We start from the raw sequence: 11,551 nt of genomic DNA, 5'->3' as shown, positions 1-11,551 counted from the left end.
ACAGAGAGACAGGAAAAACAGGGATAAATACACTGGGGACTAATGGGGAAAACAGAAGACACTTGGGGGTGAGGGAGACCATCACCAAGACAGGTGAACCAGATCAGGGCATGACACTTCTTCTACAACAACATTCAGTATATCTTCTTCTTCTACACTGGCAACAACATTCACTACATCTTCTTCTTCTACAACATTCAATACATCTTCTTCTTCTTCTACACTGGCACCAACATTCACTACATCTTCTATCCAATAGATGTTCTCACTCTGACTTTTCCAAAATAGTGTCAGTGAAAGTGTGGCTTGCCATTCTAGTTTTCCCTCCTCCCAGCCTCCTTATGGGACTTTATTATGATAATATTTCCATTGGCGTTGAGTGCTGTGAGGACAGGACCTGTGCCTTGTGTTTAATGATTCATCACCTGAGGGGTAATATTCACTGACAATTGAGATCATTGTGTATTGTGTATTTGGTAGAACAATCACTTTTTACTGGGTCCCGCGTATATGGTCCAAGAGTAGTATTCACATTTTGTGGATCCAGATGTTTCTGAGTAATCTGTTGTTTATTTTATTGGATTACATTCACAGGTTGTCCTTAGCCATTGTTGATGCCAGAACTTTGCAATGTAGGCTATTAACTAACGTTTGTCTCTCATATGCAAAGCTCTATTTTTGTCATTTGGTGTTTTTTGTAACTGTAGATGCCGGATACTGTAGATGCTACTTCTGTGGTTTCTCGTACCATTTGATATTCCTTGTTATGACTGTTGTGTTTCGTGTCGTTGATGTTATGAATTATGCAAACCCAGTTATCCCTTAATCTTGTGGTTTTTTTTTTCAATATCATTCTAACGATACCTCACGTCAATAGAATATTCCCTTTTGCCAATTACGTTTTTGAAACTCACATTTGCATATTTCTGAACTATTTCGAGAACTATCATTGAATATACACATATGACATGTATCAAATCAGGACATAATATCACCGGAAAATTTTACAGCAAAGGTTTATTTACAATTCCTTATACATTTAGTAAATTCCATACAAAACACAATTTACACATGAAAAAGAAAAACAAATGGGCAACGCCATGCAGTACATGTCATGTAATGATTAAACAAAGAATTCTCAGAAATGGATTTATATAATGTGTTTATGGGTCCCCAAGACATCTTCCAGAGCACAGTGGCAACCATACAAGTCTCTCTTAATAGGTCAGACAATATGGACAGATCCAACGCTCGCTTCGCCAGAGGATATTCCGGAATAAGTTACAGTCTCCCTGAGAGCAGCCAGACTGTACAGGAGAGGACAGATGCATGCACTCATGCTGGTGGCACAGGCACACTCAGAAATCAACCTGAAGCCAAGGCAGGGCTGTATAGTGTCAGTCAGTCTACAAGCACTAGTACCTCAACATTCTACAGGACAAGTGGGAATACGAGACTGTTGAATTACCATGGAGAAGTAGCGAAAACTAAGTGAAAATTTTTTAAATTGTCATTTATCACTTATTATGTGAAATGTGAAGCACGAACCTGTCTAGGAATTTTTAGAACCTGAAACTGTGTCTGGAATCGAGGGGATCATGTCATTTGACTATTTCTTCTGTATTAAAAGGAGATCTTTGCAATCTGTTTTCTGTTTGAGGTTTTTCTTCCACAACATCGGCATGTTTCTACATTTGAATAGGAAACTCTCTTCCATTCCTCTCTCCTCTTAAAGCTAATGAATCAGGAAACTGATCAGAGACTGTTCGGATAGTCCTTACTATTTTTCTCACACAATGTGTTATGTAACATTGGCAATTAGACTTACTCTGTCTCTCAACCTCCCTCAAAGCCTCTTGATGAAACATCTACCAGTCAACTTATCAGAGCACGTTTACTTTAAACAGCCTACTTCCAGAAGTGACGACTTCAGCTTCAGATAAGTGATGGACAGCGAGGCGAAAGACCTATTTTCCCCCTTTTTCTCTACAACAGCTCTCTGTAATTATTCAAATCCATCGCAAGATAATCTCACCCTTCTCCCACAAGTGATTCCAGAAGTGACTCCTCTTTGGTGTTGCAAGTCCTCCAGTTGTTGAACAGTTGTTGCTGTGGCCCCTCTCTCTCACCTCACACCCTACTGTGGTTAATGAGAGTTATCTTTTCCACACGTGGACCCAATTACCATCATCTTACTCATAGCCTGGATGCAACAATCTGCTCCAAATAAGCTGATTGGTTTATTCAATGAACTGCTGGACTGTCCATTCTAAGAGGGTTTAACATGCCCATGATGGTAGAGGTCATTGATAATGACTAGAGGGCCATAAATGATAATTTCCACGTATCGCTTTCTAGAGGCACTGTACAATATACTTGTTAAATCTATTTGATCCCGAGTATCTATTTTATAAGATATTTTTGGGGCTGTTGCTAGTTTCAGGTTGCGTGCAACATCTAAACTCCTTTTTTTGTACAATAAACTGTACAATAAACTGCAATGGTTTCAATTGACTTAGTTCCCTGAGGTTTTGCTGACTGACATTTAAGAAAACACCTCGAAAATTGAGCCAATTTAAAGGTATGGTCGTTTAAATGTTGAACGTACTCGACCACAGTCCTCTCTTGTGCCTAAATTATATCCACATGCTGTCTGGAAATCAACTTGTTTGGTTGTTTGTGACAGTCTCGGTTAAACTCTTCAAAGTACCCCCAAGTGTATATGTAATGTATTTCCTAATTAACAGCTGGGCTGATAACTACGAGCCAGCCATGTTTGCTTCCTCCGTGTTCTACAGGCACTCATTTGGGTTTGGATTAGTTCAGCTCTAGGAGCTCTCCAGCAGTCTGAAGGGACCCACAGCCACCCACTACATAGATAAACAAGTTTGGACCTACTATCAATGGGGAACTTTCTTCCAATTACTGAATCCAATTAAATGGGCCTCTTTGAATGTCTTCCCACTTGCCACTCTAATGCCCAAGCACTGGAGAACCTCTAAAACTCATACTCATTGATGGGTAGAAAGATGGTATGTTCATAATTGGTTCTACTGAAGGACTGTTTAAATAAAACTTAATTCTCCCAGAGCCTATTTTCCCTTTGGGAAACACATTTGTGGAATTGGTCCTGTAATAATCAGAGGCCGGTCTGCAAGTTAACTATATTAATAATAAGTTGTTGTTTAGTAGCTATGGGGAAATAGTACCGTTGAGATAAATGTGTCCCTCTGGAAAGGGACTGCGTTCTCTAAACTGAAAATATGATTGTACACTTCTTGCTAAAAGTTAATGCGTCATGCAGCAAGATATGAAAACATTATAATGGGAGCAGATTGCAGAAATATCAGAAATATATGTGGCACTGACAGTGTAAAATGATGACCTAACATTTAAGTGATTGTTATACACTGTAATTCAGAAAGCAATTGAATCCTGTACAAGCTCCCTTACAAATACACTCGGTGTACCAAACCTACTGAAGGATTCACCCTATTTACCAGCAGTACCTGGTGCAGTATATAATTGGCTTGTCACGTGATGATTTGCAAGGGCTCTCAGGTCAAAATAGAACATAGCTGTTGCACTTGATGAGACAAAGACAGACACTCCCACATTTAACAACAATACAGTCAATTTAGTTTTGGAACTAGCCCAGCTAATTATCTGCAATGTATAAATAGGGTTTCTTCTCTGATGTTGATTTGTTTTAGTTTTTTACATTCCTGACAGTAATGTTGGGGGAGATGTTGAAGAACAGACAGAGAGGTGTGTTGGATGAGTACTTGGGGACTTTGTGGGAACTGAGGACTGAAGGGAATTGTGTCATCCCCCACAATATCCTCTCTCTCTCAGGTCCCCTACCGCAGGCTCTGTTCAGTCAACTGCTGAGATGCGTTTTGATAAGGGATGCTTGTGTTGGCTGGGGCCCGGTACATGTTGGATTCAGGTTAGAGAAAAGGTCTGGATCTCAGTTGGCAATGTGACATGCTTATTTGGAGAGAAAAACGCTAGAAACAAGCGCACTAAGAAGCGTCCTCTGTTCCACAAACTCGATAACTCCTTGCACCCCATTGCATCTTCTTAAATAATGCCTCTTTTTGGCAGCAAAGACTTCCCGGTTTCTAGAAAAGGGGCCCACTGTCTGTTACAAACAAACTAGATCACTAGGACCTCATGTTCCTTTGATCTTGAGGGACTTATGAGTGCAATGGAAAGCGTTGATCGATTATGAAGTGTTTAGCATTTTGACTGGCGTTTACAGTTGCAGTTGGTTATAACTCAAGCGATCAGAGATATCAGAAAAGACGGTTGGTTAACGATGGTTAATGTGGAACGCGATAAATCCAAATATTCCTCGGAAATTGGTTTCCTTCTTAAAGTCCTATTAATGCCAAATAAATAAATATCCTTTGCTTTACTGGACTGATGAAAGCTAAAGAAATATATTTCTTCTCAAGGAATACAATGAATACTGATATGTATTGCCAAACCCTTCCAGTAAGTTTCAGAGAAAAAAAAGTCTTAATTTCTCTCTCCTGTGTGGTTTTGCTGGAGAAGTTACTGCTTCAATAGATTACCGTACTGTGTTCAGAGAAAGTTCACATCCAACATCACCAGGCTGACACAACTTGACATTTCCTTCTTTTGTTTGTGAGAGTACGTCATCTTCATTTCTAACCCAAAGACCTAGGAATAAATTAAAGTTATTAGGATTCAAGTACAGAAAGTGGAAAACTTTACGCACACTAAAAATACTACTTTTGTTTACACTCTGTGGCACAACGAAAACTTGTAACTCACTTATTAACGGCAGATCTACTGCCGGTTCTGTGTCCGCATCGTAGATCTCCTCCTGCTAGAGGAGCTGGATCTGCGGCTCGTGGATTCAGAGGGGTAGGTCACTACCCGGGAGGACCTTCCTCGGACCTGCAGCCCCTGCGCCTCCCTCATGTCCCTTGCCATCTGAGACAGAGTCTGGCTGGGGTTTGTCTGGAGGCGTTGGAAGAGACTCTCCCTGGTTAAAGTCCTTTCTGGGCAGCTGAAGGTCAGAGCAACCCCAGTGTCTGACTTCATCTCTCTGGAGAAGCCGTCAGAGGTACCATCAAAACAGCGTCCAATGGCGATCTCTTTTGCCACCCTTGGGTTCTGGTCCGTGACTGTGTAGATGCCATAGTTGTGCCCCAAGGGGTCGACTGGGGCCAGCATGTTGAAGGCATGGGACTCGTTGTTCGGTGAGGTAGGGGGGTGCTTGGTCAGATACTCCTTTAAGAGGCTGTTGATGTCAACTCTCCGACAGTTGCCCTGTGGGAGGACTGATATGAGGGACCTATCGACTGCAGCTTGGTCAAAGAGCATACCACTGCACTTGAACTCGAGGCAAGCTGCTGAGATGTTGGCCACGTGCATGTCGCGGGTACTGCGGATGTCTCTGATGCCGTACAGCTGGCCTGCAGTCTCAGGGTGGGTGCCTCCATGGTTCTGTGACCTTATCATAACCTCCCTTTGTCCCTGGATCTTGACCTTGATGAAGCAAGCCCTGAACTCTTGAGGGTTGGGCCACCAAGAGAGGTAGTCACCTGTCCACGATGTTAAGTCGTTCTCTTGAAAGGGCACAACGTTATATTCGTATTTGTCCTTTTCCACTCTGAAGAATCGGAAATGGTTGGCATTGACTTCAGCATTTTCACAGGATATTAAACTCTGGTAGGGGTATATTGGCCCGTTGGTCTCTTCCAAATTATTGGGGTTGGGTTTTGCCAAGTTGATTCTGAAGGCTGTTTTCTTAAGAGCTGGATCATTGTGGTCTGAACGCTGGTAGTCTATCTTGTCTAAATATGGCTGAGACACTCCAATGATGTTTGGGTTCATCTTGGGGGTTGAGGGAGCTGCTTCCAGTTCTTCACCACCCATAATGCCTGTGACGTAAGCTGTGTAAGCATCAGGCACCTGAGCATCACAGAAGGCTGGCAGACAGGCTCCGTTGTGTCCAGTTATCACACTGTCAAAGCGACCCCATGCTCTGGGGTTAGAGGAAAAGCCAGGCTTGGGCTCCAAGTTTATCAGGCTGATGACCACACCTTCCAACTGCTCAGTGGCCAGGAATTTGTCACTCATGTATGTCCTCACTTTGACGTAGCAGCGGCGGTTCTCAGGCACATCCAGGTTGAAAAGTCGACGCTCCCTGATTTCCATATTACCTATGAGGAAAGTACGCTCCTCTCGCTTGCGCCGTCCATTACCACCAGATGTGGTCTGAGTGTAGTGAAAGTCACTCTCCTCCTCCCAGACACCTGTGTCTGGGTTGAGGGACCACAGTTTCATTTTGGGAATGTGTTCTTGCATTTTGACGTGCTGCGTGTCTAGGAGTACTTGGACCGCTCCAGCCCCTAGGACTTCCTGGTTCGTATCATCTCTGAAGTCAACGGAAAACATCCCATATGTCCTCAGTGGAAGCATGTCACCCTCATCGTCCACAAAGTTGAGATCACCAGGCGCTGCAGCAGCTGTGGTGATGTTCCTGGGGTCAATGAAGGTGACACTGGCTTTCACCGTACCTTCGTACACCTCCCCATTTTTTCTGAGGAAAGAATTTGGAGGTATGACAATCTGTCCAATGGGGTCCTCTCCTTTGATTTCTCCTAAGTCAATGGTATTTGTCTCTCCAGCATTGATATCAATAGGTTCCTGCTTTCTCATCACCTTCACGTCATGGTAAACAGAGCCCCCTCTCTTGTCAAAGATAAACACCTTAGGAGTGTCAATGAATTTTTCTGTGGGATCCACAAAGTTGACCACTAGCCTCTCTGTATCTGGGGTTATATTGAGCGTGAAACCTCCTTTGTACCCTGTGGTGCCCACTCTCTCCTTGCCAACGTACATGTGCCCGAAACGCAGTGGTTCATCGTTGTCAACAGTGACCACCCTGCCACGCACAAGCACCTTGGGCACCACACACTTCAGGCAGCCACACTCAGTCACAGCTTTGATGGGTAGGCTGTAGCTCCCACAGTTGATCACCCGGCTCTCCATCTTCTGGACCCCGCAGCAGTAGCCACCTCCATCCCTGCAGCGCAGGTCGAAGTCCAGGGAGCCTACACACTTGTTGTGGGTGCAGCGGCCAGCGTTGTAGAGCTTAGAGTCAGTCCCAGGCTGAACACAGTCCATGGGCAGCCTAATGAGGTGGTTCTTAGGTGTGGGGTTGCATGCCGGCATGCCTTTAGCTGTGGAATACACAGTGCATAGAGTTAGCAATGAGATTACACATGTTTTATGGAAATGCACACACAATGGCAAGAAAAAGTATGTGAACCCTTTGGAATTACCTGGATTTCTGCATAAATTGATCATCATATTTGATCTGATCTTCATCTAATTCACAACAATAGACAAACATAGTGTGCTTAACTAATAATACACAAATTATTGTATTTTTCTTGTCTATATTGAATACATAATTTAAACATTCACAGTGTCGGTTGGGGAAAGTATGTGAATTCCTAGGCTAATGAATTCTCCAAAAGTGAATTGTAGTGAGCTAACCTTGAGTCCAATCAATGAGACGAGATTGGAGATGTTGGTTAGAGCTGCCTTGCCCTATAAAAAACACTCACAAAATTTTAGTTTGCTATTCACAAGAAGCATTGCCTGATGTGAACCATGCTGCAAACAAAAGAGATCGCAGAAGACCTAAGATAAAAGAAATTGACTTGCATAAAGCTGGAAAGTCCATGGTAAGACAAAATGTCTATAAATTGAGAAAGTTCAGCACTGTTGCTTCTCTCCCTAGGAGTGGCCGTCCTGCAAAGATGACTGCAAGAGCAAAGCGCAGAGCTCAGGGCCCGGACAGCTTGCTATCACCAATGTAAAAATGAATTTCCAAGTTCATCAAGACATTCTGCAGGAGAATGTCAGGCTATCTATCCGCCAATTGAAGCTCAATAGAAGTTGCGTGATGCAACAGGACAATGACCCAAAACACAGAAGTAAATCAACAACAGAACGGCTTCAAGAGAAGAAAATACACCTTCTGGAGTGGCCCAGTCAGTGTCTTTACCTCAGCCCGATTGAGATGCTGTGACATGAACTCAAGAGAGCAGTTCACACCAGACATCCCAAGAATATTGCTTAACTGAAACAGTTTTGTAAAGAGGAATGGTCCAAAATTCCTCCTGACTGTTGTGCAGGTCTGATCTGCAACTACAGAAAATGTTTGGTTGAGGTTATTGCTGCCAAAGGACAGTCAACCAGTTATTAAATTCAAGGGTTCACATACTTTTCCACTCTGCACTGTGAATGTTTACACAGTGTGTTCAATAAAGACATGAAAACGTATAATTGTTTGGGTGTTATTAGTTTAAGCAGACTGTGTTTGTATACTCATTCAAATAAAAAAATTACAGATGCGAATGGCGCACTCTGTCACACTTCCTATTAACCAACCAAATGTATGTTTATTAACTAGAATTTCATTGTCATTAGTAGCATTAGTTTAAATGTGTGTAATTGGTATTAGTATGCATTTGCTTGTAATTATTGGTGGGAAAAGAGTACTATTTTTCTTACATGTGTTCACTTACACACACACACACACACACACACACACACACACACACACACACACACACACACACACACACACACACACACACACACACACACACACACACACACACACACCTTATTCCTTTCTACATGGCTCAGAGACATCCATGATTAGCCAAGTTGCACTACAAAAGATTCATAATAGGGTAATTAGATGTGAACTTGGAGAGGACATTTGTTCACAAAGCATTCAGATGGGAATGGGAAAAAAGGGATTATTGTTCCCCCAAATGTTGGCCAAATGTTGGCAAAAGGAATCATGTTCATGATATCATGGCTGAGTTTACGCTCCAGTGTTCCTGTTAGACTCCCTATCCTCTAAAGAAAAAGACTGTTGCAGTCAGATGCCTGAATTTCTTCAGGCTAGGGTCCTTTTTTCTCAATATCCCCCTGACTGACGTGCCCAAAGTAAACTGCCTGTAGCTCAGGCCCTGAAGCCAGGATGTGCAAATACTTGGTACCATTGGAAAGAAAACACGTTGAAGTTCGTAGAAATGTCATAATAATGTAGGAGAATTTAACACAATAGATATGGTTGGAGAAAATCCCCCCCAAAAAATGAGTAAGAATAATTTGTTTTAGTACTGGGACGAACTATTGGAAATTCGTGTTTGGGCGCGCAAGGAAGACAAGATGCACCTGCTAATATTGGTTTCCTATTGAACATACTTCTTTCCGTATCAAATATTGTAGTTTGATGACATGTTAGGGTATCTGAGTCAATAGAAACATATTTTGACTTGTTTTAACAAAGTTTTTGGATTCCTTTCTCTGCATGTTGAACGAGTGATTACTCAAATCGATGACGCCAACTAAACAGACTTTTTGGGATATAAAGAAGGATTTTATCTAACAAAATGACAATACATGTTATAGCTCCTTTGTATGACAAATCAGAGGAAGATTTTCAAAACGTAAGTGAATATTTAATCACTATTTGTACATTTATGAAACCTGTGCTGGTGGAAAAATATTTTGTGTGATGTGGGGAGGCGTCCTCAAACAATCGCAAGGCATGCTTTCGTTGTAATGGTCACTGTAAATCGGACAGTGCAGTTAGATTAACAAGAATTTAAGCTTTCAACTGATATAAGACACTTGTATGTACCTACATGTTTAACCTGTTGAGTGTAGAGGGCAGTATTTTGATGTTTGGATGAAAAACGTACCCAAATTAAACTGCCTATTTCTCAGGCCCAGAATCTAGAATATGCATATAATTGTCAGATCAGGATAGAAAACACTTTAAAGTTTCCAAAACTGTCAAAATATAATATAACAGAACTGATATTGCAGGTGAAAACCTGAGGAAAATCCAACCGGAAGGGGCTTCTATTTTGAAAGCTCCATGTTCCATAGCCTGCCTTCGCTCCATTTAAAGGGATATCAACCAGATTCCCTTTCCTATGGCTTCCCCATGGTGTGAACAGTCTTTAGACATAGTTTCAGGCTTTTATTTTGAAAAATGAGTGAGAAAGATCATATCGCGTAAGGGGATGGCTGGGTGCCAGCAGCGTTTTGCATGCGCAACAGCTTGGAGCAGCCATTTTCTCTCTCTCTCCTATTGAAGAAGCTATAGTCCCTGTTGATATATTATTGATTATATATTGTAAAAACAACCTGAGGATTGATTATAAAAAACGTTTGACATGTTTCTATGAACATTACGGATACTATTTAGAATTTTCGTCTGCGATGTCGTGACCGCTCAAGCTTGTGGATTTCTGAACATAACGAGCCAACCAAATGGAGGTATTTTGGATATAAAAATAATCTTTATGGAACAAAAGGAACATTTATTGTGTAACTGGGAGTCTCGTGAGTGCAAACATCCGAAGATCATCAAAGGTAAGCGATTTAATATATTGCTTTTCTGACTTTTATGACCAATCTACTTGGCTGCTAGCTGTTTGTAATATTTTGTCTACTGAGAGAGATGTCCTTCCATAAACGCTTGGTATGCTTTCGCAGAAAAGTTTTATTGAAATCTGACATGCCAGGTGGACTAACAACAAGCTAAGCTGTGTTTTGTTATATTGCACTTGTGATTTCATGAAAATTAAATATTTTTAGTAATTTAATTTGAATTTGGCGCTCTGCAATTCAGCGGATGTTGAAAAAAATTATCCCGCTAACGGGATGGGTGCATCAAGAAGTTTTTATCCATAATTTTTGTGACTATTTATTTGAATTGCGCACCCTCTAGCTCCACCGGAAGTTGTCCCGCTAGCGGGACGCCTAGCCTGATATATACAGTTGAATATACAGTTGAAGTCAGAAGTTTACATACACTTAGTTTGGAGTTATTAAAACTCGTTTTTCAACCACTCCACAAATTTCTTGAGGGCTGACTACTGCCCCCTTTGGAGGAATTGCGTGCCCATAGTAAACAGAAACAAAATCTGTCCGAAATTGCTAATATATGCATATAATAATTATTATTGAATAGAAAACACTCTAAAGCTTCTAAAACCATTCAAATTATGTCTGTATGTAAAGCAGAACTCTCAGAGCAGCCATTCTCCCAAACTCTCTCTTGTCATCTGAAAAGTTGGCCCAACTTTGACGTCATCGCCCCCACCCTTCCCAAGCAGCTACCGATCCGGGAACAGTTTCTATGTCTTCAGCGCAATGTCTGCTTTCAATGGGGCTTGTGAGAATCGCGCGCCCACACGAGTTTTGACAGGCTGAAACCTCCAGGTCACGTGAAAAAATAAGTACTCTGATGCGCGCGGACGCTCCAGTGCTCTCTCTCTTCCAGGGTTGACCAAATGATGTGTGTTTTTCTGTTCGTGCTAACGACTGTTTTCCATGTTTATAACATGCTTTAGCTTGATTCTGCAATTAGTTTGACCAGTTTAGTCGACATATAATATGTAATTTTGAAGTTTTGGTGCGCATCCACAAGAATTTTGGCTGCATTTCGACCGGAATTTGTCACGTTTGA

The 11,551-nt window shown here is 41.8% G+C and overlaps 1 protein-coding gene across 1 annotated transcript in view; it reads right to left on the bottom strand.

Annotated features, from left to right (window-relative positions):
• Positions 1-998: 998 nt before the first annotated feature.
• The window catches only part of LOC115109255 (cartilage intermediate layer protein 1-like), a 31,097-nt gene continuing 20,544 nt past the window's right edge, over positions 999-11,551 (bottom strand). The window contains exons 9-10 of the mRNA XM_029633972.2: positions 4,804-7,223; positions 999-4,689 (exon numbers count right to left, since the gene is read on the bottom strand). Coding sequence (XP_029489832.2) covers positions 4,819-7,223 — 2,405 coding nt within the window. The 3' untranslated portion in view covers positions 999-4,689; positions 4,804-4,818. The remainder of the gene's footprint in view (positions 4,690-4,803; positions 7,224-11,551) is intronic.

The sequence above is a fragment of the Oncorhynchus nerka genome, linkage group LG25, assembly GCF_034236695.1.
Source record: "Oncorhynchus nerka isolate Pitt River linkage group LG25, Oner_Uvic_2.0, whole genome shotgun sequence".
Classification (NCBI taxonomy): domain Eukaryota; kingdom Metazoa; phylum Chordata; class Actinopteri; order Salmoniformes; family Salmonidae; genus Oncorhynchus; species Oncorhynchus nerka.
This window is presented reverse-complemented; position numbering and strand designations above follow the sequence as displayed.